This window comes from Micromys minutus (assembly GCF_963924665.1).
Source record: "Micromys minutus genome assembly, chromosome: 5".
Lineage (NCBI taxonomy): Eukaryota > Metazoa > Chordata > Mammalia > Rodentia > Muridae > Micromys > Micromys minutus.
Genome location: NC_137974.1, coordinates 49,331,152 through 49,358,797, shown reverse-complemented (window position 1 = coordinate 49,358,797; position 27,646 = coordinate 49,331,152). Strand labels below are relative to the sequence as shown.

Below are 27,646 nucleotides of genomic sequence, written 5' to 3'. Positions count from 1 at the left end.
CCTTCATTGGTTTGTCATCTGTGGCTCTGCAGCACTGTGACAAGTGCTTCTTGTGACCCTGAAAAGGCTGGACCACCAATGACTCAAGAGAAGAAGGCAGAAGACCCTGAGAGAGGTAGGAACACCACCCCAGGTTAGTGATGGCTGACAGCACCATGCAGAGAGGGTGGATGGTTCCTCCCAAGGGGCCACCCAGCCATCTCAGCTTGAGCATGTCTCACCCCCGCTGGGCTGTCATATCTTCCTGATTGGGTATGAATTAGCAAGTGTTCAGCCATTTGGGGTCCAATCACTTAGGTCACAGTTGATAACTGGGGGTCAAGAGGCACAGCACAGGTCATTGCTGTCCTGGGAAGTACATGTGCGTATTACCTAGTTTCTGGTGCTGAGATAAATGGTCCTGACAAAAGTGACTTGTGGGGAAGGGTTTGCCAGCTCTCCGTTCCATGTTAATAGCCACTGAGACAGGCAGTCAGGCAGGAGCTTGATGTCACATGATATCTATGCTCAGAGAGAACACGAACCACATGCAGCTGCTCTGCCCTCTATACACCTCCTCACGGAGACTCTTCCAGGTAACTCTAAATAGTGTCCCTTGACAAAGCTAACTACACAAATACTTCATTCAAAATATTTCATGGGGCAAGAGAGATGGATCAGTGGGGTACACATATACTCACACACACAGGTGTATGTGCACACATATGCACACTCATTCACACAGACATACACACACAGATACATACTCATACTTTTAGTTGTGTGACACTTTTCCTGGGAAAACCTCAACAAATACCTGCCCACCCTTATTGTGTGACAGGACTTTTCCCGGTGAGATGCAGGACACAGGTGCACTCTCCTGAGGCAGGGAAAACACATCCGACCAGAGCATGGACACCGCCAATGTCCAGTGTGGTGCCTCGAGTTTTATTAGGGTCACTGACGGATATATGTGTGAGGGGTCACGTACAGGAGCAGAAATGACTCGGGGACAGCTGCATCACCAAGGCATGAGTGACAGCTCAGAGCTGGGAACCTGATGCTCACCACACAGCCTGCAGGCAGGCGACAAGCTGGGGAACTTTGTAGGCAGCTTTGCATCTCTGAGAGTGTGGCTCAGCAGTCCTGATGGGAGTGTCTTAGTCAGGGTTTCTATTGCTGTGATAAACACCATGGCCAAAAGAAGCTTGGGGAGGAAGGGGTTTATTTCATCTTAAAGCCTATGGTCCACCATCCGGGAACGTGAGCGCAGGACCTCATGCAGCGGCCGTGGAGGGCGGCCTTATGGACGTGCTCCCCAAGGTCTGCTCAACTGGCTTTATGCCATGCAGGACCCTCCTGCCTAGAGATGACACCACGCCCAGTTGGCTGGGCCCTCCCATGTCATTGTCAGTCTATAAAGTGCACCACAGACTTGCCTACGTGTCAGTCTGATGAGGCTTTTTCTCAGGCTAGGTTTGCGTCAATTTGACAAAAGCAACTAACACCCAGGGAGAGGAACTGCTGAATCTGGTCACTTCTCAGGGGCTTCCCAAAGGTTCTGAAGTGTTTACTTTCTAAGCTTATGGGTGTTCCCAAGGTCCCCAGGGTCGTGTCTGTGCTGCAGCTGAGCTCTTCCCGCCTCCTCCCTTCCTTCGTGTGTTGGTTACTTCCTGTGGTATGAAAGGACATGACCAAATGCAATGTAAGAAATAGGCTTTGTTTGGCTTGTAGTTCAGAGGGACGAGTCCACCATGGAGAGAGACATAACAGCAAGCAGCAGCCATGGTGGCAGGAACTGGAAGCAAAGTACAAGCAACACTGGGCCTTTTAATCCTAAAGCCTGTCCCCGTGTTTCCTGCACCAAGGCTGTACCTAACCAGCCAGCAACAGCACCAGAACTAGAGACCAAGTATTCAAATAGATGTGCCTATGTGGGCCATTCTCATTCATTCCACCCAGAAGCCGGGACAGGAACTCACACTGGGCAGGAACCTGGAGCCAGGAGCTCATGCAGAGGCCATGGAGGAGTGCTGCCTACTGGCTTGCTCTTAGGCCGGGCTCAACCTGCTATCTTATAGAACCCAGGGCCGCCAGCACAGGGATAGCACCACACACAGTGGGCTGGGCCCTTCCACATCAATCACTAATTAAGAAAATGCCCCACAGGCTTGCCTACAGTCAGATTTTTATGGAGGTATTTTCTCAGCTGAGACTGGCCCCTTGCTGAGGACTGTAGCTTCTGTCAAGTTGTCATAACTCTAGCCAAGCACACAGGAGACCCCACTACACGGCCTGGTCTCAGCATCTCTCCGGCATCTATTGTCCATCTTCAGCTAGCTTGGGATGAGTTTGTTCCCTAACCACAGCAGCAGCAGCTTTTCCATCTCTTGGCTTCCCAGGAGCATAGAAACCCAATGCTCCCTGAGGAGCTGGGAGCTTAGCTGGGTGGGGCTTTGCCCTGAGGGTCTTCCCCTGCATTCTAACACAGACCTCTCCATGGTGCTGATCAATCATCTTATAGGTCAAAGCCTCTGGCACCAACCTTCAGTGCAAACTGCAACATTGAGTTTCCTGGCACACTTGCTTCAAAGTGAACATCTTGAAATACTTTCTGCCCCTGTTGCTCTTTTTCACTGTAGTCCTGCATAAGAGCTGCCATTGTAACTACAAGACAGAGCCCACACCATGCTTAAACCCCCTGCAACAACGAAATAGTTCATTACTTTTTTAAAATAGAAATTATCATTTTATTTTATGAGTATGGATGCTTAGATTGCATGTGTATCTGCATATGTCACATGTTTCAGTTTAGTCTGAGGTCCCTGCTAGAGATGGGCTCATTTCCTAGCCCTCAATATTGTGGAATAATCTGTTGTTATAAAACCTCCCAGCCTCAGACACACAGGCTCAGCTAGGAGAATATGAGTCTAGCTCAGAGGTTTGAATGAGACGTGTCCCTCACAGTCTGGGGCACTTGAACAGTTGGTCTGCAGCTGGTGCTGCTGCTGGGGAAATGGACAGGACATGTTGCAGAAAGTCTGTCATAGAGGTGGGCGTTGAGATGGGAACCCAATTGCCGGAGCAATAAACAACAAACAAACAAAATGGTCTCAGCACACGGAATGCAGCTTTGCTTTAAGAGCCCACTCATGTGAGAACCACTGTACTATGAATCCTTCTTTAGTAAACAAAACAAAAACACCCCCGAGCCCTCCCCCCAACACTGAAACCCATCAGTGAAATCCCCAAGGTGGTTTAAAGCAAGTGGGTCTCAGCTTCTGGGATGCGATCCCTTTGCAGGTTGCATGACCCTTTCACAGGGTCCATGTCGGACATCTTCCATGCCGCACTCGATTCATAACAGTAGTGGATTTAAAGCTATGAAGTACCAACAAAAATAAATTATGGTTGGGGGTCCCCACAGCATAAGCAACCATATTAAAGGGTCACAGTATTAGGAAGGTTGAGAACCACCTAGGTCTAGAAGGAACTTACCACACTTAGCCACAGTGTGCAGATGTCCCATGATCCTGTTGTCTGGTAATAGCTTTTCTCAGTTTCTATTTGTTGTTTTGTTCCCCTTTATGAGATGATGTCTCATTTAGCTCAGGCTAGTCATGAACACATTATGTAGCTAAGGATGACCTCAAACTCTGGTGTGTGTGTGTGTGTGTGTGTGTGTGTGTGTGTGTGTGCGTGTGGAGGCCAGGAGGTGGCACTGGCAGTCTTCCTGAGCCAATCTCCTACTTATCTGAGATAGTGGACACAGACCTGCCTACTCCTGGACTTTTTAACCCCAGCTCAAGTCTTTGTGCTTGCACTGATGGGCTGAGCCTGCTCCTTTGCCCCAGCCCTAAACTTTGAAATTTCCTGAGCACTGCCAAGCAAGCAGGTCTGTCTCCTCTTTTTAAGATTTAGTTATATGTATTTGTTTGGTTTTGAGGGTGGGGCATGCCTCAGTGCACATGTAGAGGTCAGAGGGCAACTTTCAGGAGCTGGTTCTCTCCTTCCTCAGTGTGCTTTCCAGGGCTTGAGCTCAGGTCAGCCTCTTGGTGGTGAGTACTTCTGCCCTGAGCCCTCCAGCCCCTTCCTGCATTTGATGGAGACATGGGGGCTGGAGATAAGTTTCACAGTGCACAGACACATTTAGGCAAAACACTTATATACATCAATAAATAAATATAAAAGTGTTTTGAAAATGCCCACGAGGGCTGAGGCTGTGGCTCAGCTGTAGAGCGCTGGCCCAGTATACAGAGCTCCCTCCCCCATCCCATTACCACACCATTACTTACCTGTGACTCTTACAGCTGTCCTCAGGCTGTGGAGCACTCACCGTGATGGAGAGGTGCTCCTGAGGCTGTCCAAACATGGGCCAGGCCATGAGACCCCGATGACCATCCCTGAGCTCTTTCAGGAATCTGTTGAACGATTCTACACTTATCCAGCCCTAGCCTCGAAGAACGGTAAAAAGTGGGACATGCTGACCTTCAGCCAGTACTATGAAGTGTGTCGAAAGGCAGCCAAATCTCTGATCAAGGTGAGCAGCTTCCCTCCCACTCAGCCATTCAGAAGCAGTGTTCCACAGAGCTTAGTGTGGGAGACTCTGGGGACCCACCATACAGGGAGCTGAGGCAGGACGGTTCTCAGTTCCAAGCCAGCTTGAGGTACAAGGTGAGACACTGTCACAGAAAAGAAACAAAAAAGAAAAGAAGTTGGGCTGGGCTCCAGGGGCCAGAGAAGTCTCCTGCATGCATAAAATCTGGGTTCCATTCCTAGCACCACATAAAATGAGGTGTGATGGTACACACCTGTCATCCTTTCTCAGGATGCAGGAGGGCCAGTAGCTCAAGGCCAGCCTAGGCAACACAGTGAACTAGAGTCCAGCCTGGGCTATATAAGACACAGTCTTAGTTATTTTTCCATTGTTGTGAGGGGACATCATGACCAAGGCAACTTATAAAAAATTATATATATATATATATATATATATGTATATATATATACTAAAAATTATATATAAAAGAAAATTTTAATTGGGGCTGGCTTACAGTTTAACAGATTTAATCTTTATTATGGTGGGGAGCATGGGGAGATACATGGTGCTGGAGAATTTAGCTGAGAGCTTACATCTGAGAGCAAGTCACACAGAAAGCAAGACTGGGCCTTGGGTGGAAATTTGAATCCTCAAAACCCACCCAGTGACACACCTCCTCCAACAAGGCCACACCTCCTGACCCTTCCCAAACAGTGCCACCAACTGGAGACTAAGCATTCAAGCACATGAGCTTATGGGGGCTGCTCTCATTCAACACCACATTCCACCCCTCCTCTGGCCCCCATAGGCTTGTGGCCATACCATAATGCAAAAACGCATTCAGTACAACTTTAGAAGTCCACATTGTTATGCAATATAACACGGCACTGGGGAGAGGGCATGGGGATACCTGGCAGGCCCATATCAAGGTGTCCCCACTGAGAAATCACACCATGATACAGACCTGATTTAAGGGACGTTTATTATGTGTGGGGGAGGGATCCAGGAGAGCGGACCTGGAGAAGGACTAGATGCAGAGAAACAGAGAAGTGTAGACAGAGAAAGAGAAGCCGACCGGGAACACATGGGAATAGAGAGAATGAGAAGGAAGAGGGAGAAGAAGGAGAGGAGGGGGGTGGAGTGGAGAGCAGGTAGTCATGGCTGCTGCTGCGGACATAAGCTGTTGCTAGGTTGCTGTTGGGAGGAGCCTAGCAGAATTGTCTGTAAGGCAATGCCGTCTACCACTGTCTCAACACTCTTCCAAAGTCCAAACTCTCTTCTAAGACTCAAGGCACTCTCTTACCTGTAAAGTCAAAACTCAGATCACATATATACAGCATGCAATGACACAGCACATACATTGTCGTTCCAAAATGGAGCAAAGGGAGAGTAGTGAGGAAATGCTGAACCAAAAAAGACCAAAACCCAGGAAGGACAACTCCATACTCATGTCAAAGGGCTCAGGTGGCTCTTTGGAGCTCGGTTCCAGCCCCACTGCGTCTCTCCCTTGGGCTAGCTCCATGCCCAGTGTGCAGCCCCCTCGGCAGATATTCCACAGCTCTGGCAGCAGCTCCATCATCTCAGCTCCGGTACAATCCAGGCTTCGCTTCCACACACTGCAGCACTCTCTCCAAGACTCCATGCAGGGACTCCCCTGCCACATGCCTGGCCTCAGCAGCTCTCCTTAGCCACAGAGATTCCACAACCATTTCCTCTTATACCCTCAAGACTCTAAAACCAGAACCACATGGTTGATGCCGCCAAGTCCTGCCTACTCGGGATGGAGACCTACATCTACATGAGTGTTGATGTGTTACTGCTTTCCTTTGTTGCGTAGACCTTCCTTTAGTTCCTTGGGCACTTTCCCGCCACAGGTTGCAGGATTCAGCAGCAGGCTTTCCTCTCATCTCCACAGGCCCCTGAGCACAGAACTTGTGCCCTGCACTACATTTCCTGGTGCTTCTTTTTCTCTTGTGTTTCTCTCTGCTGTGCACGCTCTCTTAGATAAAAATTCACGTAAGACTGAACATTAACAACCACATGACAGTCACTCTCATGGTGTTTTGATCTCCTCTGCCAATGTCATTAATCCAACTCTTCCATTTAGCCTCAGGCAGGTCATTGTCTAAGATGCCAAATACTGTAAGAAAGGTCTCTGGCCCTGCTGCTTATATTGTTTCTTTCTGAAACTACTTGAGCTGGACCTCCATAGCCAACCAGCTTTCCAAGACCCTACTAGGAAGACCCATTAAGTCCCGTTTACAGTGTTCAACTATTTTCTGTATCCAAAGTCTCAACAGGTAACATGGTCAGGATTGTCACATTGGTACCCCATTCCTGGTACCAACTTTTGTCCAAGTCACTGTAATATCGCTGCGAAGAAACATGTCCAGAGCAAATCTTATAAAGGACAACATTTAATTGGGGCTTAGGTACAGTTTTAAAGAGTTAGTCTGTTATCATCATGGTGGGAAGTAGGCCTGACACTGGAGCAGCAGCTGAGAACTTTACATCCTGATCCATAGGCAGTGGGCAGAGAAAGAAAGAGGGAGACTGGGTCTGCTGTGGACTTTTGAACCCTCAAAGCCCACCCAAATGACACACCTTCTCCAACAAGGCCACAGTTCTAATACTTTCCAAACAGTTCTAGTAACTGGACCAATCATTCAGACGTATAGACCCATGTGGGCCATTTTCATTCAAACCATCACAGTAAGTAAAGGTAATTTTAGAACGTTGGGGCTGGAGTGGAAGATCAGCAACTAAGAACTCTTCCTACTCTTCCAAAGTGTGTGTTTATTTAGCCACGAGGTTCAGTGACTCACAGCCACCCACAACTCCAGCTCCCAGGGACCCAACACCTTCTTTTGACTTCTGCGTTGGCATAGCCACACACAGACATACACATGTCTGTATAATTAAGACAAAGGATGCTCCCTTGATAGAACCCAAACTGAGTGCCAGAACCCACGTCAAAAGCCTGAGTGTTCCTACAGTCCTGCATCAGTGGGTAAACAAAGGCTTGTTTCGAAAGCTCACTGGCCAGATGGATGGTATGTGAATGGCATGTGAGCAGTGACTCTCTCTGTGTACACACCCATGGACAGGCACATACAACCTTCATACACATTTCCTGCAGATCAGGCATACAATCAGCAGACCACCCGGAACTTCCTCCTCACACCATATGCTCAGAGGAATCAAGATCAAGGTCTTAAGGGGAAACCTATTCATTTGTATCTGCCCAGCACCATCCACACAGCAGGAGATAAGCAGCTCCAAGTGACCAGTGTTGTTACATAAGCAAAATGTGATGTCTATGCAACAGGATGTTACGCAGCCTTGAAAACAGGGGACTCTCGTACAAGGGGAAGGGACCTGGGGACAGAATACTCATGGCTGGGAACCACACACAGAGGATGACTGCAGGATCTCATTCCCAAGGGGTTGCTAGAGCCATCGGCCCACAGTGTCAGGAATGGGATGGTGACCAGGAAGGGTGGAGTTAAAGTTGAATGGGTTTAGAAAGTCCTATGCAGAGAGGGGAGGCTCTGGAGGTGGACGATGGGAATGGCTGCAGTCAGGAGGACATGCTTTCTGCCCACTGAACGACGGCTAAGCAGTGACTTCCACACCCTGTAGACTTCACAAAGTAGGTAGGAAATAAAGAACAGACGGGTGTGAGCAAAGCTCACTACACCTCAACTTCAGGCTGGATAGGGGGCTCCCCACTCGGTGTGGCTGCTTGTCTTTCCTCGCCTCTTAATGACTTGAGTAGAAGTAGACACACCCAAGAGCTGATGTATCTTTCTTGTGGTTTTGTTCCCTCCAGCTGGGCCTGCAGCGCTTCCACGGTGTTGGCATCCTGGGCTACAACTCGGTCGAGTGGGTTGTTGCTGCTCTGGGCACCATCTTGGCTGGGTATGTTCTGTCTTTGGTTCATTGTGTTGACAGACCACTGCCACCAGCTGCTCAGTATAAAGCCTGAGTCTGAAGCCAAGGCTGAGAGTTAATAGCCTTTCCATCCTTGGCCTTATCTTTTAAAAATAATACCTTAAAATCTGTGGATTTGTGCACATGTGTGGGTGCACGTGTGTGTGTGTGTGTGTGTGTGTGTGTGTGTGTATGCATGCATACATGAGTGCAGATGTCCACAGAGGCCAGAAAAGGGTAGGGGGATCAGATCTCTTGGAGCTGGAGTTACAGACCATTAACATTGTTAGGCATATGAGTGCTAGGAACTGAACTGGGGTTCCCTGAAAGAGTAGCCTGTGCTCTAACCACTGAGCATTCCCCAGTCTGGGCCTAGTTCTCACTGCTGGAGACCTCCAGTGGGGGGTGAGGGTTTGAGGCTCTGTTGCAAGAGTGATTCTTGTTAAACCTCACAGGCTGCAGGGGAGCTGGATGGTGCCAGTACAAAGGCCTACATAAAGCACTAGGTAACTCAAATGCCAGGTCAAGGCAGATGACAAGAATTTATTGTAATCAAGCCATCACTGATCATCGATCAGGGCCACAGAACAGACGTGAGAGCCTAAGGACGACTCTGCAGGGATGTCGTTCAGCATATTTAAAGATGAAACCATTAAGCAAGGGGGAGCAGGGCGGGTTGCAGCATTGTCCTCTCATATTTTGGCATGAGGGACTGAGCATGGGGGTTGCCATCAGTCAGAATAGGAGCTGGTTCCTGGGCCTGGGAACATGAACAGTCTGACCCGCAGCCAGAGAGAGAAGCTGTTCCTGAGATGTCTGGACTCAGACAACTGTTTCCTTACAAGAGAAGCTGTGTGGTTACTGGGAAGCCTCCAATTCCTCTAGGGCTTGGGACCTTGAATTTAGTTTCTCCCTATGCTTAAGTGGAATCTGGAAAAGTGGTATTAAAACAAGTGTCTTCCACCTGTTCTCAACACCAGCACTGGCTGGGGAGATGGTGGCTCAGCAGACAAAGGCACTTGTCAAAACCCTGCTGACCTCAGTTCCATGCCCCACTGGCTCCTCCTCTGATCTCCATGTGCTCACTGTGGGATGAGCCACCGCATTCACACAAATATATGTAATTTTAAAAGAGAATTCTGTCTAGAGCAATGACTCCCAGAGGACCCAGATTCAATTACCAGAACCCCCACAGCAGCTCACAGCCATCTGTAATGCCAACTCTAGGGATCCAGGCACTGTAAATATGCAAAGTACCCACATACCCACAAATTTAAAAAAAAAATAAATCTTTTTAAAAAAGAATCAATTCTTTCAAAAGCACATAGTCCATGTGCAAGTGAGCAAGTCTTATGTCCCCAGGGGCCTCTGTGTTGGTATTTACGCCACCAACTCGGCAGAGGCCTGCCAGTTCGTCATCAAGCAGGCCAACGTGAATGTCCTGATGGTGGAGAATGACCAGCAGCTACAGAAAGTCCTGTCGGTGAGTGCCTGGGCTGCTGGCTGAGGGGTTTCACAGAAGCCCTCAGAAAAACCCAGTTTTGAGGGGGAAGCAGGGTAAGTCAGCTGGGCTCACTTCCAACCTCTGTATAAGAGCTGCCTTCACCCGATGTAATGAGGCACTCGTAAGCCCTGCGCTGGGGAGGTGGGGGTGGATAGGTGTCCATGGTCCACTAGCCAGCCAGCCCTGCCTCACTACAAGCATCAGGCCAGTTGACACCCGGTATTCTAACACAGTAACACAGCATGAAGGGTGACTGAAGAACTACAGATGAGGCTGACCTTTGACCTCTGTAAGCATTCACACAAATGTGCACAAACACATGTCTATGGACTCTGCACTTGGTAGACTGAACCAGGAGGATTTGCTACAAGTTTAAGGCAAGCCTGGGCTAGAGAGAAAGTTCCAGAGTAGCCTTAGCTACATTACAACATCTCAAAAAAAAAAAAAAAAAAAAAGAAAGAAAGAAAGAAAGAAAAAAAAGAAAAGAAGAGACTGCTTCAAGCTGCTGTGTCCTGAGCACGAATGGTACGGTAAATATCAAAAATAATCCGCTGCTACCAATCTCCACAGAACCGCTTCAGTGTGGAGCTGAGCACCTGGTCTCTTTCTCACGCAGTCTACAAGCCACAGAGCTGGATCTGCATGGCCCTGGGCTGCTTCTCTGCCACGTGGTCCACGGGCTGCCCTCTCCATGTGGTCCCCACACACACATCCAACTCCACAGCAGGCTTTGTGCGTCCCACCACTACACCCTCTTTTGAACTCAATTAAGTTGCCACATCAAAGAACACACCAAAATACTCTGATCCAATTGGTATGATAAAATTTGTCCACCTAGATAAGTCAGATCATCCTGTACAATTCCATCCCTTATAAAATATTCATAACAACCTGTATCCACATAGAGATGCGCAGAGAGAAACATCTACATCTGCCTCCATGTTACATCTCTTCCTTCTTCCTCTCTCCCACCTTACGAACATATTGTCCCCGCCCCACTCTCTTCTGTCTAATCATTTATCACCAAGGCATCAACCTCCACATCACTCTTTCTGTTTACTTAGAAAAAACAAACTTTTCTCTCAAATGTAAGCTGTATACAACAATTACCATTTGAAATTCAGCTAAAGACTATGTTTTCTCAAAGTTAATTATCTTGGGTAGGCTATGAGACTAAAATATTCTTTAATTCCTTCAGAAATCTGAAAACAACTAACGTTACCTGAAATTATGCTTCTCATGAGAAGCATAATTTCAGGTAATATGAGAAGCACAAAATGTAGCTTCCAAAACTTAGCCACTTTATAGAGACCGCTGATCACCTGGACAGTCCCTCACCCCTCAAAACACTGGAGCATCAGTCTTCAGCCTCTGGCCCAGGATCATCTGACAGACCTTTGTAATGCAGAAGTTTGAAGGGCTGATAATTCTGGCTCGGCAAAGATTTATCAGTCAACTATTCTGCATAATTGTGTCCCTTTCTGGACAGTATTGTCCATAGATGAATTGAGACAGTTCTTGCCTAGTGGCTGTCTCACCACATTTGGGGCAACTCCACTGATGCTCAGTTTCTTCTTAGAATCTAAGAAAGGGTGCTCTCAGGAGCAGACAGGTCTGTAGTCAAATGATCTTTAAAGCAGAAATGTCCATAAGCATCATATTCTGTGGACTTCTGACACCTTTGAAGACATTTCCTCTTGGCCCTCTTCAGCCATGTTGCCACTCTGCTGTGTTCTGAACTTACATGGCACACCCATTTGCTTTACAGTGAAATCTTCCCTTTTGTTCACTTGTTTGTTTTTGTGTGTGCAGTGAAACCTGGCTTCTCTTTCTGTTCTTGTGGCATTTCTTTTCATTTTCCTGTTTTATGAATGTTACAGAAACAGCCATTTCTCACATGTGCACAGATGCCCTGCAGTCCCCTCAGTCTAGCAGGATGATCTAGAGGGAGGGTCCTTGGAAGGAGAACCCAGCTGGCTAGACATTGTGCACCTCCATCTTGGTCATCAGGGACTGGGAGGATGACAGGGACAGAGACCCATGGCCAGCCAGTCATCAAGAGACTCGAAGAACAACCAAGGTGACAGAGGAGGTACCAGGCCTCATCCACATGCCACCCTCTTCCTGAACACACACAAAGACACACAGACACAAATATTTTTTTCAAAAAAACAAAATACAAGAGCCACCAGGACAGTGGGTCTATGTTGTCAGACTTGGATCAAACAGTACCTAGAGGCTTCTCAAGCAATATGTCTGTCCACCCATGGTCTAGTTGTGGGTCCTGTGTCCCCAGTGAATTTCTTCTGATGACTGGAGGCTATGACCATGTGCTATAGCTCCCTTAGACTCCTAGTTGCCAGTCTTAACCTCCTTTTGTTTTGAAACTGGGTTTCCAGCTCACTGTGTAACTGAGGATGACCTTAATTTAAGGTCCTGATTCTCCTGCCTCAACCTCCTGAATACTCAGAATGTGTACCACCAGACCTAGTTGATGACATGGATCCAGAGCTTTGTGAATGCCCAGCTGTGCTTTACCCACTGAACACAGCCCTAACCTCTAGTTTTACAAGTTATTTTGGTTTTTAAAAATTATTTGTGTATGTATTTTGTGTGTGTGTGTGTGTGTGTGTGTGCAAGTGCATGCATGCTGTGGTGTGTGTGGAGGGTAGAGGAAAGCTTTGTGGGTCCAGCTCTCCTCACCCAGCATGTGGCACTCCCGTGTCATCACACTTGCAGGCAGGTGAGAAGGCATGAGAAGGTAACGGGATCTGAACTCAGGGTCTTAGGCAGTGGTGTGCTGTGGACCCTGTGTCCCAGGACCCTGAGCTCACAGGGAACTCTTTCAGATTCCACCAGACAAGATGAAGACCGTGAAAGCCATTGTGCAGTACAAGCTGCCCTTGATGGAAAGCAACACAAACCTGTACTCTGTGAGTATGGGAAGTATGTGCCTGTGGGAGAAGTGGGGGCTGTGGAGAGGGGCCTGTGGGGCAGGGCATGTGGGCAGGAAGGGTTCTGTGGGAGTGACAGGGCGTGTAGGCAGGGCCTGAAGGAAAAAAGAAGAGCATGCGTCAGCCTGAGGTAGTAGGTGGAGCTACACAGGGAAAATGTGTAGTGAGTGGATGAAAAACTGTGCACAGGGGCCACTCTTGGGAAGGAAATGAGCCACATGAGGAAAGGAGCAAGGGCTACAGGAACAATGTTGCAAGTGATTATGGCAGGTGCCTCCTGGTTCTTGATGTGGTCCCTCAGCCCCAAATCAGTAGATGAAGGCAGGAAGTCATTATTTTGTGTGCATCAGAAAATGAAAGTAGTTGAAAAAAATTCCAAATGGAAAACTACGTAGATTAATGCATGTTTTTTAAAACCTTATTTTTAAATGCCAAGGGGAAAACTGCATACACGTATTTGCATGTTTTATCTTTTTGAGAAAGGCTCATATTCTATATCATAGCTATTTATAACTTAGTATATAATTTCTCTCTCTCTTTTACTAATCTTATTGCAATAACTTATGTTAGGAGTACATATACAGGTTAGAGTCTGTGGGGAGGTTAAACAGTTGCCTATCTTCCACCATGTGAGTCCTGGGGAAGTAAACTCAGGTCATCAGACTTGAGCTGTCTTATCAGTGCTACAACAAAATAGTTGTAATATCTGTATGCAGTGTGGAATGACTGCATCAAGACAGTTAACAGTTATCTTTAAAAATAATACAACTGCCATACCTTTAATTCCACCCAGCACTTGGCAGACAGAGTCAGGAGGATCAATCACTGTGAGGTCAAGACCAACTCGATATACATTGAGAATTCCAGGACAAGTTGGGCATGATTGTGCACGCCTTTAGTCCAAGCACTCTGAAGGCAGAGGCAGCCTGGCAAATCTAGTCTACACAGTGAGTTCCAGGACAGCCAGTGATACATAAAGAGACTCTGTCTCAAACAAACTAAGAAAGAAATAGAAAATAAAAATTTTCAGAGATAACACAAGATCTAATTTCCCCACAATTTCTGAATATAAAACTTTTCATTTTAAATTTTAGTATTTTACTAATCTCCAAGTCATTAATAGGTGTGTTTCTCTTAGTGATGCAGATTTAAGACAGAGCAGAGCAGATTAATTGGCACAACTCTTGGGCGGGGAGGTTTTATGATCCTTCCCATCAGATGAGGGCTGATGAGGTATTAGCCAGGAGCTGATGTAAGTGAAATATCTATACTATAAATGTAGCAGTGAATTAACTGATAGCTATATTTCTTTACCTCATGCTCTTCCCCAATAACCACACACAAAACCATTAAGATTAATTTAAAACTGCACCTCAATAGCTGAGCAGTTAGATGACCTATCTTTACTTTCTGTGAGAATCTTGCTACACCCCATTTTCATCCCATAATACTTGTATGTTATTGATCTGACTCTGGGCTTCAGGTGTGTTTCCATGATCTCTCTTCATACCTCTTTCTCATGACTCCACACCCTCCATCCTCCTCGATGATCTGAATTTCGCTCTCTCTCTTCTCTGGCTGGCAGATCTCCCACCCTATTCTCTATTCTCGACCCAGCCATTGGGTGCCCAGCATTTATTGACAAGGCTGAGAATAAATGGTAAGGATTATTCACACAAACGTGAGACATGCCATGTTCACACTGAAACAGGATATGAGGGAGGAGAAATCAGCATTTGAATACCACAAGGGTAAACTTTACACAGCACACAGAAACAAACTTACAAGCGTGGTCAGAAGCTGGGCTCCTGGGCAGGCACGTGAACGGGCTGGCTGCATCAGAACAGCTGGTTACATCGGCAGCCAGAAATGCAGAAGTGAGCTTTCGGCGCCCTCCCTATGTTCAGAGTTTGTCAGTGAAGATGGGTTGGGGGAAAGACAGCAGACGGGGTTTCCCAGCTTGTGCAGGGGCGAGCAGCAGGCTCCAACCAAATAGTCATAATCTATTATAATTTTATTTTTGGCTATTTTTAGCTACATGTATTCAGATTTGTAAATGTTTCCTCTAGCTGTTGGGTCTTTCAGGCACCATATCACAACACGGTCATCTGAGGTCTTTTGTCACTACAGCAGCAGTATCATAAGTCTTGGATCACTTTAAATTCATCTTTGAAACAAGGCTGGGGACACAGGCCTGCCGTCTTAACTTCTAGGGAGGCTGAGACAGGAGGATTGTGAGTTTAAGGCCAGCATGAGCAACTACTAAGATCCTCTGAAAACAAATAGATCTGGGGGCGTGGCTCAGAACTGGGGGCGTGGCTCAGAAGTAGAACTGCTGCCTAGAATTCCCCAGTGAGGGGCTGGGAGTGTGACTATCTGGTTTCTTCTTGCCTAGTGTGTGATTCTTGGTTCAACCTTAAGTAGTGTGTTTGAAGGAGAAAGAAAAAGCAAAAACCTCCTTAGACGCATCCTGACCACATTCTTCAGTCTTGGGACTGTTGAGTTTGGGGCAGAATACTCTCGGAAGAATACTCCTAGAGCAGTGGCTCTGGCTTATAGCCACTAGGTGGCAGCAGCATTCTCCCCATAGTAACAGCAAGTCTATGCATAGGTAGGTTATGCCATGATCTCTGTGGATGCGAGTACACTGACAGGGGATGATTCTGTTACATACCGTGGCATCTACTTATTCTGCAGGGAATTGGAGACCCAATGAAATCTGAGTAGAAATAGATATGGATATGTACCCCAGGCGAGTCTAAATTCATAGCCCATGCTGGCCTAAAACTGGACAGTGTCCTGCCTCAGCCTTCTGTGTGCTGGGACTTAGTCTTGCCATCTTAGGATTCACTTTAGGAATGGAACATTCTTGTTAGGCCCAGTGCCTCAGTTAGCTCAGCCCCCCCGTTTGAACCTAAAGGATGCCATTGCTTTCACACAATAAAAACCCAATCCTAAATGGCTTGAGCAAGAAATGTCATTTGTCAGTGCCTTTAACTACAGCTCAAAATATGGGCTTCAGGCCGGGCTGCAACCAAGGAGCCCATATCCTCTGGGCTTTTTGTCGCTAATCTCCTGGTTCTTTGTGAGCCTTCAGCCACATCTGTAGTGACAAGTCTAGGCAATAGGAAATCTTTATTGCTGCTAACTTCTTCATCTTCACAGTGATTGGAGTCATATATCTCACATCCTGGCTAGTCACTGGCACCTAGACTGATGAAATACTCAGCTTCATCCAATCAGGGATGACTTTGGGGGTGAGGGTGGAGTAAGACACATCTAGTTTGTAACTCAGAAGTTAGAGAACCCATGATGTGAACTCAGGGAAGGATGGAGCTCTTTCCAGTGATCACTGCTTCCTTCAAGAAGGCTTGGCCAGTTAAGGGGCTCGGCAGGTAAAAGGGCTTGCTGCCAAGCCTGATGACCTGTAGCTTGATCCTAGGAACTCACACAGTGGGAGAAGAAAACTGACTTCTACTCATGCATTCCCAAAGAAGTAATTAAATTTAAGTCTAAAAATCTTTTGTTTAAACTATTTGAGGGACAGGCTTTTGTCATTTACAGCTGGTGTTGTCCTTAAAGATCGCAGATACACCAGAGGGCTGGGTTAAGAGAGAACAGCTGCTTGCCCAAGACCACAGCACAGTCAGTCAGTCACTGTTTGGGACTACCCAAAGACAGGGCTAGTTCCTGTGTTATAACTGAGGTTCATCTGAGCTCACAGGCCTACCAGCACATTTCTGAGAGCTCTCCCAGCCTTTGACCCTTCTGCCAACCTCCACTGGCAACCTGCCGTGGAGTGAGCCTATGGGAGCTGGGGTGAGTCAGGATGGAGTCTGAGCCAGTCTGAGCCAGCCAGGTTTTTACCCTCTATCCACCTTCCCATCCACAGTGGCATGACTTCATGGAGCTGGGTAACTCTATCTCCAATATGCAGCTGGATCGGATCATCCTGAGCCAGAAGGCCAACCAGTGTGCGGTCATCATCTATACCTCTGGGACCACAGGGAACCCCAAAGGCGTGATGCTGAGCCATGACAATGTAAGCAGGGGCCCTCTGGGGCAATTCTTATCTGGGCTCATTCTGAGCCCACAACAGGCATCAAGGAGGCATTTGAGGTCTATGTGGGTCTTTCCCACAGACAGTTGGTAGAACTGGGGGCTTGGGTGCAGACCTGGGTACAGCAAAGCTGTGGAAGGGCAAGAAAACTGGCAGCACCATGCCTCAGTTGTGTGTGTGTGTGTGTGTGTGTGTGTGTGTGTGTGTGTGTGTGTAGGCCAGAGACAACCTTGGCTGTGGTCCTTCAGGAGTGTCTATTTTGGATTCTTTGAGATAGGGACTCTCAATGGCCTGGATCTCAGTGGTCAGGACAGGCAGGCTGGCTATCTGTTCTCCCGGACCACCTCTCCAGTGCTGGGATTACTGATGCACACCACCACACGAACTCTGAGAACTGGCTCTTAGGTCCCCTGCAGAGCACTTTAGCCACCATGGTTGGCTCATTTTGTTTTGGTTCACTTGTTTACTTGCTTTGAAACAGGTTGTCACATAGCGCACACTTGCCTCAAACTTTCAGTGTAGCTGAGGCTGACCTTGAACTCCTGATTCCTCTGCCTCAGCCTCCTGAGTACTGGGATAAGAGCTTGCTTGTGAGAACACATGTGTGCAGGTGTCTGAAGGCCAAGACTTGCCACTGGTATCTTTTTTGATTGCTCCCCTTCTTATATAGGGAATCAGCCCTCCCATTTGGAACCAGGATCACAGATCCAGCTTGTTCTGGGAGCAGTCCTTTGTCTCCCACTACCAAGTGTCTGGGGCTGCCAATGGCTGCACATGCACTGTGCTGGATAGTTTTATGTCAACTTGACACAAGCTAGAGTCATCTGAGATAAGAGACTTCATTCAGAAAATGTCTTTGTAAGATCAGCTGCAGGCAAGCCTGTTGAGCATTTTCTTAATTAGTGATTGATGAATGAGGGCCCAGTCCACTATGGATGGGGCCACCCCTGGACTGGTGGTCCTGGGTTCTTTAAGAAAGCAGGCTGAGAAAGCCATGGGGACCAAGCCAGTAAGCAGCACCCTGCATGGCCTCTGCAGCAGCTCCTGCCTCCAAGTTCCTGCCCTGCTTGAGTTCCTATCCTGGCTTCCTTTGATAATGAACAGAAATGTGAAAGTATAAGCCAAACAAATGCTTTCTGCCCAGCTTGCTTTAGTCATGGTATCTCATCACAACAATAAAAACCTTAAGATATTCATAGCATATCAGGTCCTGGAAATCTGAGCTCCAGTCTTCACGTGTATGTGGTAGGAGCTTCAGCATGTGAGCCATCTCTCAGACCCTGCAGGTTAACATTCTAGATTAACCATCACAAACAGGTAGCCCTAGCCTTGTGGGCTGGGCATTTGGAATTGTGTTAGTATTCATGTGGAGGGTGTCTCTCTACCTTCTGCTTGGGGACAGGACCTCTCACTGAACCTTATGTTCACCTGTGTGTTCAGGCTAGTTAGCCACCAAGTCCCAGGAAGCCTTATCCACTATCGTGATGACAGCAGTGCCACAGATGCCAAAAGATTGGGCAAGAGTGTTGGGAGATGGCTTATTGCAAACACAAAGACCTGAGTTCAATCCCAACACTCATAAAAATCCAGGCATGGTGATGTATGGTTTCTAATTTCAGCTCTGGGGAAGCAGAGACCTGAAGACACTGGGGGCTCACTGGCCAACAGCCTAATCAAATCGGTGAGCCCCAGTTCCAATGAGAGACCCTATATCAAAAACAAAGTCAGAGGGGGTGATGCATCGGTTAGGGGTACTTGCTTCTCAGTCTCAATGATGGATAGATCTCATCACCCATATAACAATCTGAGGGCTGGATTCCAGAAAAGACCCAGCCCTCAAAAGAGTGAGACAGTCTCCAGGTGCATACACACTCACAGTGAAAGATGTCTCTTAGGAAAGTGTGTGTGTGTGTGTGTGTGTGTATGTGTGTGTGTATGTGTGTGTGTATGTGTGTGTGTGTATATGTGTGTGTGTATGTGTGTGTGTATGTGTGTGTATGTGTGTGTATGTATATGTGTATGTGTGTGTGTGTGTGTGTGTGTGTGAGAGAGAGAGAGAGAGAGAGAGAGAGAGAGAGAGGCAGAGACAGAAAGACAGCAGGTATCTGTGGGTGCCCTCAGAGGCTAGAAGATGTGATCACCTCAAGCTGGAGTTAATGGTGTCCATCTGACCTGTGCTGTAGGTGCTGGGGACTGGACAGGTCCTCTGCAGTAGCAGCAACTGCTCTTAGCCTCAGTGAGTAAAACTGAAAAGCAGTTAGATAGGGAGCAGTTGAGGAAGACAACCAACTGATCTCTATCTCAGGCCTCCTCATATGCACACGTGTGTGCACATAAATATACACATGTGTGTGCATGTATACACATGTACACAGTGTCCTCAGGCATGGCACAGAAGCTCTGGATTACCCTTGTTTTCTAGATCACGTGGACAGCAGGAGCCTTGGCACAAGAGATTGAGTTGACCCACGTCTCAAGGAAGCAGGAAACGATAGTCAGCTACCTGCCCCTCAGCCACATTTCAGCCCAGCTCATGGACATCTGGATCCCCATCAAGATCGGCGGGCTCACTTTCTTCGCTCAACCAGATGCACTCAGGGTAAGGCTGGATGAGGTCCTCACCAAGCATACAGGGGCCTTTGTGGGAGTGGACGTTGTCATCTTCTGTTCCATTGCACAGCACCGAGAACAGCTAACTCCTGGCTTCATCTTCTCCTGCAGTGCCATTGTCTAGACCATTCTGAGCAGGCAGGAGGCCAGAGTGGCACAGGAAGTGTAGCTTTCCAGCATTTCTCACATGCATTTATTCACTGGGGGTATCGCATGGTGCACATAGTAGTGGGAGGACATGTTAGGGTTCTTCCATCCTATGTTCCTGGGGACAAACTTGGGTCATCAGACTTAGTGACATATGCCTTTACCTAATGAGCCACCTTGTGAATTCTCCCCTTTAAAAAAACCCTGTGAGTGCATGCATGCACGTGTATGTTTATGTATGTTGGGAGCTGTTTTTGTATGGGGTATGTGTATGGAGTTTGTATAGGGTATGTGTGTGTTTGGGGTATGTGGGGTTGGTTTTATGTGTATGTATGGAGTGTGGAGGTGTGTGTATAAAATGTGTGTGCATGCATATATGGGGTGTGTTCATACATGTATGGTGTGTGTGTGTGTGCACGCACACACATGTATAGGGTTTGTGTGAGTGTATATGTGTGTATATGGTATATTTGTGTGTATGAAATGTGTATGTGTATGGGGTGTGTTATGGGGTGTGTGTATGTGTGTGCTCACATGTATGAGTTGTGTGTGTGTGCTCACACATGCTTCTGTGTGTAAAGCTCCTGAGGAGTTCTGATTCTATCTGTCAGGGTCTGGTCTGCGTAGTAGGAAGGAGTTGGGGCTTCTGCTGTAGAAGTGTTAACAGCTAGATTTTAGGAGACTTTAAAAAATGCTTTGGAGAAGTCAGACAAGACCTGAGCTTTGCTTACCTTTCTGAAGGTCACAGATATCTCCTAGCCCCTGTTCCCTAAGTTCTGGGGCGACAATACAGCTCTTCCCCACTTTCCAGTCTGAGGATCTGAGAGACATATAGCTCCTATACTGAGATGACTTTTTTGTATTCACCTCTAGTGTCTTGGAATATGTGACATTACCACTTTTTGATTTGTCATGTATTATTTTCCTCTGTGTTAAATGGGCATCTGGCTCCTTCACTGTCCCCACCCTCTCTCCCTTCTTCATCTTATGAAAATAATCTTTGCTTTATAAGCACAGCCAAGGGCTAACCGACAGCCCCAGCCGTATCTGTTGCAACTTTTGTTTTTCCTAGAGTTATCAATTGCCTTTATTTTTCAGTTGGGTAACATTTCTTCCTGACAGTTTTTCTTCCAGCATTTATTTCACTGTGAACCATGATATTTATCATTTTTGTTATCTTCAGTTGGGCTAGCTGGAAGAGAAACCTGAGGTGGAATTTTGTAGCTTATTGAGGTCAAGTAATAATTGGAAGGAAATGAGACAAGCCAGGGTAGGTCGGAGGACCAAGCCAAGAAAAGATGTAAGTTAAGCAGTTCACACAGACTCTTGGGGCACTCTGAGCACGAGTCAGGTCAAAACTGTCCCACATCACAAGGGAGTTGGGCCTTTGTGTCTACCTGCAAGGTGAACACTGGGCACAAGCTCAAGTACACACGAGGCAAGCACAACTCTACTACTGCGGGTCTGTGGGGGAAAAGCTGCGGGCCAAGAGGGACCAGGAAGGGTTTGAGCAGTGCCTGGAGCACACTGCTCTGTGACCCTGCAGTGGCTCCTGCTTTGGGCCCCATTTTCTGGGGTCTTTACTATCATTGTTACTTCCTTCTTTTTTGTCTTCCTTCACATGGCTGACCCTTTGGTAGATTTTTCAGAATATACATAGGAAGGAAATGTCCATTCCCTTTTTATGAACTTTGCAGACTTCCCAAAACCAGACAAGAAGTCTGGAATTCACCTCACCCCCACTGCCATAACAAGAAAAGAACTTGCTTAGCCCAGTGCGCATGCGGTTTCTTGAACTCTGGGTTAGAGGTTTAAACTGGGCTGTTACAGAGACTCCTTCCCTGCCTTTTCTAAAACACTATGTGTGCATGTGTATATGTGTGTACACGTGTGTGCTCATGTACCTGTGTGCTTACAGCACAAACCTTAGGACCTGAGTTCAAACCTTGAACACTCATGTAAAAAGCTGTGTGTGGTCTGTCAGACAGAGTAGATCTCTGGGGGATTACTTGCTAGTCAAGCCCCGGTGGTTCCTTATTCCTCTCAAGGGAATCAGGCAGAGTACCCATAGGACTCTGGTTCTCCTCTGCTGCATGTGTGGGCTTCTTGGTCCCCATGTGTTTTGTTTGTAAAACGAGACAGGATGCACGGTAAGCGTTCAATGTGGAGTTGTGTACCTTTGAATGTGTAGCATGTCTTTATTGACCCAATGGTCTCCAAAGGGTCCCATTTTGAGGCATTTTTATCAATGTGGGATAGTCTCACTAGATTCCCTGCTTCACCACTGCCTCCCAATGCAAGTTACGTATCCATTTTAAAAAGTGCCGTCATCACTGTTATCTCCTCAGTGTGACGTGGTACACGTCACCGTCTTCACTCTTATCTCCTGGGTGTGAAGCAGCATATGACCATCCTCACTGACATTTTCTTCATTATTAACGATAATGCTGGACTTCTCATGGGTTCATTGGCCCCTTGGATTTAATTTCTTTTCTTTCTCTTTTTTTCAGTTTTTTCTTATTCTTCATTCTTTCACACACTGCATCTTGACTGCAGCCTGCCTCTTCATCTTCTTATGCTGAGTTTGGTTGACGTCATTGAGGGGACATTGCTCTTCTCCAAAGAGAAATGAAGGAGCACTTAGATTTCATTTCTGTTCAAATCTTCTGCATTTAAAGGTTTCTTTGTTTATCTAATCATGTTGCTTTTAAAGGGTTCTTTATATATTGAGGCAACAGTTTTTTACCAGATACCATGATTTGCAACTGTTTTCTTCCAGTTCTTTGGCTGTCTTTTTGGGTTTTGTGGTTTTGGTTTTTGGTTTTTCCTTCATGGTCTTTTGAAGCACGAGGGAAGCCTTTGAGTCATTGACTTTGAGTCAATGAGTTATTGACTGATTGCTCACATACTCCACTATGGCAAAGCTTTTCCCCTGTTTTCTTTTAGTCACTCTTTACTTTCAATTTTTCATTTTGAGTTGACTTTCATGTTGAGTGAGCAGTAGGGTTGTAGGCCAAGCATGACACTACTTTTGTACATTAATTTCCTTCCCCAACTTTGAGAACTGCTTAGAAAGCATGTGCTAAAAGATGATCATAGATGTAAAAATGTGTGTGGATTCCTGTTATGTGTATCTGCACTTCATATGCACACAGGCAGAGACACACATGCACACACATGTACACATGCATACACACACACACACGCACACTTACACACACATGCACACATGCAAATGTGCATATATGGGGTGGGGTGGATGAATCTGAGTCTGACTGGCTGCTTTGAAATCAGGGGTTGTTCCCCAGATCTGGTGCAAAGACTGCACTAGAGGAAAGGGGGAGAGACACATGAAGGCCATGCGTGTCTTGTGAAAGTGCTGCGGTGCTCACCTTCTCCATCCCACACAGGGCACCTTGGTGCACACCCTTAAAGAGGTGAAGCCTACTTTTTTCCTGGGGGTGCCACGCATCTGGGAAAAGATGCAGGACACCATCAAGGAAAATGTGGCCAAGTCCTCCAGCCTGAGAAAGAAGACGTTTGCATGGGCGAAGATTCTCGGCTTGAAGGTCAACACCAAGCGGATGCTGGGGTAGGCAGTGTCCTGTAGTGGGTGTGAGGGAGCATGGAGGGGGCTCTGCTGTCTGAAGCTGGATCTCCCTGTTCCTGCAATCCCCAGGAAGCGAGACATCCCCATAAATTACCGCATGGCAAAGGCCCTTGTGTTCACGAAGGTCAGAACCTCCCTGGGCTTGGACAACTGCCACAACTTCTTCAGTACGGCTTCGCCCCTCTCTCAGGATGTCTTAGAGTTTTTTCTCAGCCTGGACATCCCCATTGGTGAGATCTACGGGATGAGCGAATGCTCTGGACCTCACACGGTCTCCAGCAAGAATGTCTACAGAGTTTTGAGGTACCAGGCTCCTGCAGTCCTCAGATCTCCAGTGTTGTGGGGCAAGGGCACAAAGAGGGAGGTGAACAACTGCTGCCTCAGTTTCCTTTCTGTGCCTCTTCTCATGGGGTTGAAGTAGCTTCTCATACATCCCCTCTCTGGGGAGATTCCAGAAATCGTTTTGTTTTTGATTTTTTTAAGACAGGGTCTGTGTAGCCCTGGTTGTCCTAGAACTCAGTTTGTAGACCAGGATGGCCTTTAACTCACAGAGATCCGACTGCCTCTGCCTCCTGAGTGCTGGGATTAAAGGTGTGTGCCACCACCTTTAATTGTGGTCTTCAGGGGTTATTCTCCTCACATCAATGAAGTCAGAAGTCTGCAGGGTTTCCAGACACACAGAGCGTTGAGAATCTGAATGCTGGATCAGACTGAAATCCACGGTGTCTTGGAGGGGCATGAGTTTAGCTAGGATAGCCAAATTAGGGTCCTGGGCTGCTGCCATAAGAGGACCTGGAGGTTAGACACTGCCTACTCTCTGATTCCACCCCCCCCCCATCATGTTCCTGGCAGCTGTGGCAAGGTTCTGACTGGCTGCAAGAACATGTTGTATAAGCAGAACAAAGACGGTGTGGGTGAGATATGCATGTGGGGCCGTCATGTCTTCATGGGCTACCTGGATAAGGAGGATGCCACGCTGGAAGCACTGGACGAAGACGGCTGGCTGCACTCTGGGGACATTGGCCGCCTGGACAGCCACAACTTCCTTTATATCACTGGCCGAATCAAAGGTGCCAGGCTCATTTGGGGCACAGGGTACTGGTTATGCTGGGGAGCTCCAGGGAATGTCGGGGTGTCGGGAACTACAGCACTGGAGAGAGTAGCATTCCCCACTGACCAGGGGTCTTGGGGACAGACAGGTTGCTCTAGCTCTGTGCCCTAGAGTCAAACTGCAGTGGGTCTGTCAGCTTTGCCAAGCAGTGGAGCGGCGGGAAGGGCTGGGTGAGGCCAGTGTCAGAGAGGTCACCGCAGCACTTGGGAGGCTAGAACTGTGGACTGGGGTATCCTGGACTGCACAGGTGAGTATGGCTTGACAAGCTGACAAAGGCTGACCAGACTGATGGCATCCGTGTGGGACCCTGAGGATGCAGAAGTTTGGAGGAAGCAGGAGTGGGTGGGGACTTGGGGTGTCAGAAGGGAAGCTATTTCAACGTCCAGCCTGGTCCCAGGTGAGTGGGGACCTGCACCAAACTAGGCTCTCATTCCAGAAATCCTGATAACCTCTGGTGGGGAGAATGTGTCTCCCATCCCCATTGAGACCCTAGTGAAAGAGAAAATCCCCATTATCAGCAATGCCATGCTGGTGGGTGACAAGGCCAAATTCCTGAGCATGCTGCTGACGCTGAAGGTAATGGTGCACTGCCTCACCAACACCAGGGACAGGTGGCAGGGGGAGGGGCTGCAGGTGGCAGGGGGAGGGGCTGCAGGTGGCAGGGGGAGGGGCTGCAAGTTGCTGGAATCAGGCCCTACTTTCTTCTTCAGACCCTGGGTTGGTGGTCAGGGATGATGATGGGTGGGTGTTGGGGGGCTGGGCATGGTGACAGGTTGTCCTGGGGCAGTGTGAAACAGACCAGATGAGCGGAGAGCCTTTGGACAAGCTGAACCTGGAGGCCATCAGCTTCTGCCAGATGCTGGGTAGCCAGGCACGCACTGTGTCGGACATTTTGAAGACTCGAGACCCAATGGTCTACACAGCCATCCAGTATGGCATAGACATCGTGAATCAGCAAGCAATCTCTGACTCGCATAGAATTCGAAAGTGGATCATCTTGGAGAAAGACTTTTCCATCCATGGTGGGGAGCTGGGTGAGTCACCCCGAGGCACCTGGGGGTCTGGGCCTTACCCCTCTCTGGAAGTTATGTCTGTGGAACCAACTAGGGCACAAGATACTTCACCCCCACCAACTTCATCTAGCCTCTTCACCAGGGCTGACACCTTCATGCTCTGGAGGTAACAGTGTCACTCTAGCACCGTCTACCCTTACTGAGGACCCGAAATCAGACCCCAGCAACTAAGGTGGACAACTCACAGTCATTTGTAACCTCCAGTGCCAGGGAATTAGATGCCCTCTTCTGGCCTTTGCAAAATGTGCCCTTGCAGCTCACACACTTGTGCACTCATACCCCACACATAGATACATAAGATACATAATTAAAAATTACATAAATCTTGGGAAAAAAGCCTTCATTATAGCCAGAAGCCTCACTACGGCCAGTCTGTATCCCATAATCTCTGCTCACTAAGGGCAGGAGCAGTAGTACGCCCAGTCGCCTGGTCTAGCTCCAGACTGTCTCCTGGATGTCCACAGTAAGTGTGGAATCTTTTCTCACCTCCACAACCTGACTACTCTCTCCTCTCTCCATAGGACCAACATCAAAACTTCTGAGACGGGTCATAACCCAGAAATACAAAACACAGATTGACAACATGTACTTATCATGAGGCTGTGGCAGAGGCTTTCCCCCGTCCCCATGGTGAGACCCAATGGCCTGGCTCTGCTGGGCTACGTGGTAACAGATGACCAACCTGCCCTCTCTGACCTTAAGATAGTGTTCCTGGCTAGGACCAACATTTTTTCATGAATTCCCACTTCTTTATTTTATCATCTTGTAATGTGTGTGTGACTGCCTGTCCCTACTCTGCCAAGTCCAGCAGCCTAGCAGGCCCACAACCTTCCAGGGTCTCTGCTTTCCACTCCCACCCCCTGGAAGTGGAAACTATCCTGCTGGGTCTGGCCACACATGGGCTTTGAGGATTTGAGCTTGGATTCTCACACCCCTGTTTCGAACACTTTGCTTCTGAGGCATTTTCTTATGTCCCCACGTTCTATATCTTTTGTTCAGAGAAGGTCCAGGCCCTAGAAATTCAGTGGCAGAGTTCTACAGGTGACTGACTCACTACATCTACTGTCCACACACTTTTCCCTTTCTCGGGATGTGTCTACAGGGAGCAACCTCTGTGTGTGTGTGTCTGTGTGTGCGCTTGCTCACCCGTGAGCATATACTTGCACTGCATCCATAGTCACCCTCACAGCTGCCTGTCACTGTTCCATGTGAAACCGGTGTCTCCAACCAGACCACCCCTCAAGGACACCTCTGAGAACCATTAGGGACAGATCAGTACCCCATCTCCCTTCTTGGGTCTTAGGAGGCCATTTGCTCTCTGGTATCCTGCTGTGTGCGCATGGTGCATGCATGAGTGTATCTGTGTGTGCACATACACACACATGTGTCTTGAGATAGTCTCTCACTGGCCTGGAATTTGCCAAGTAGGCTGGGTTGTCCAGGGAGCCCCAGAGAGCCCCTGTTCTGAGCGGGATGCAAGTGTGCAGAACAGTAGCTCGCTCCCCTCCTCTCCACCCTGCTTCCGCCTCTGTCCCTCCCTCCTCTTACACAGGTCTTGGGGATTTGAATCCAGGCCTTCAGGCCTGCTCATCCAGCACTTGTCTCATGTCCCCAGCTCTTCTGAGGAGGACACCATGGGACTGAATGAGGACTCACCCTGTGGCACTTATCTTAGCTCCTGTAGCAGCCCTAATTTTTACACAAGGCCAGTGTGAGGCACCAGGCTCAGGGCTGCAGGAATGGCCCATAGCACTTCTTACCCAGTGCCCAGAGCTTCCAGGTAGCTCATGGCACAACCCTCAGCTTGCCTACCTCCTGCAATGGCACCAGCTTCCTGTGCAACACAAAGAGAACCTCAGGCTGTTGTGGGGGTAAACATGTGCCCCCCCAAGAGCCAGAGATGAGCCCTTTTGCTTCCAGAGGCTCAGCCTCAAAGTTTAAAATCATAAGTGATGTCAATATAGGCAAAAGTATGTGGGGGACATGCAGGCCAGAGGACACCATATGCCCTGCTCCTTTTCTGAGACCGTATTATCCCCTTGAGACTGAATCTGCTGCAGGGTGGTCACCTTCAGCACTGCTCACAGGCAGAAGCAGCCGGCCCCAGCTTTTCACACCCCCTCCCCCA

The 27,646-nt window shown here is 48.0% G+C and overlaps 1 protein-coding gene across 1 annotated transcript; it reads left to right on the top strand.

Moving 5' to 3' along the window:
* Positions 1-78: 78 nt before the first annotated feature.
* On the top strand, positions 79-26,116 carry ACSBG2 (acyl-CoA synthetase bubblegum family member 2; the record flags this gene model as incomplete). The annotated part of the gene is made up of 13 exons (XM_080916779.1): positions 79-133; positions 4,290-4,519; positions 8,349-8,437; positions 9,812-9,932; positions 12,803-12,886; positions 16,800-16,949; positions 19,390-19,566; positions 23,135-23,316; positions 23,404-23,637; positions 24,187-24,404; positions 24,882-25,021; positions 25,233-25,479; positions 26,040-26,116. The coding sequence occupies 13 exons, from the start codon at positions 79-81 to the stop codon at positions 26,114-26,116; spliced, it is 2,004 nt and encodes a 667-aa protein (XP_080772905.1).
* Positions 26,117-27,646: the final 1,530 nt, after the last annotated feature.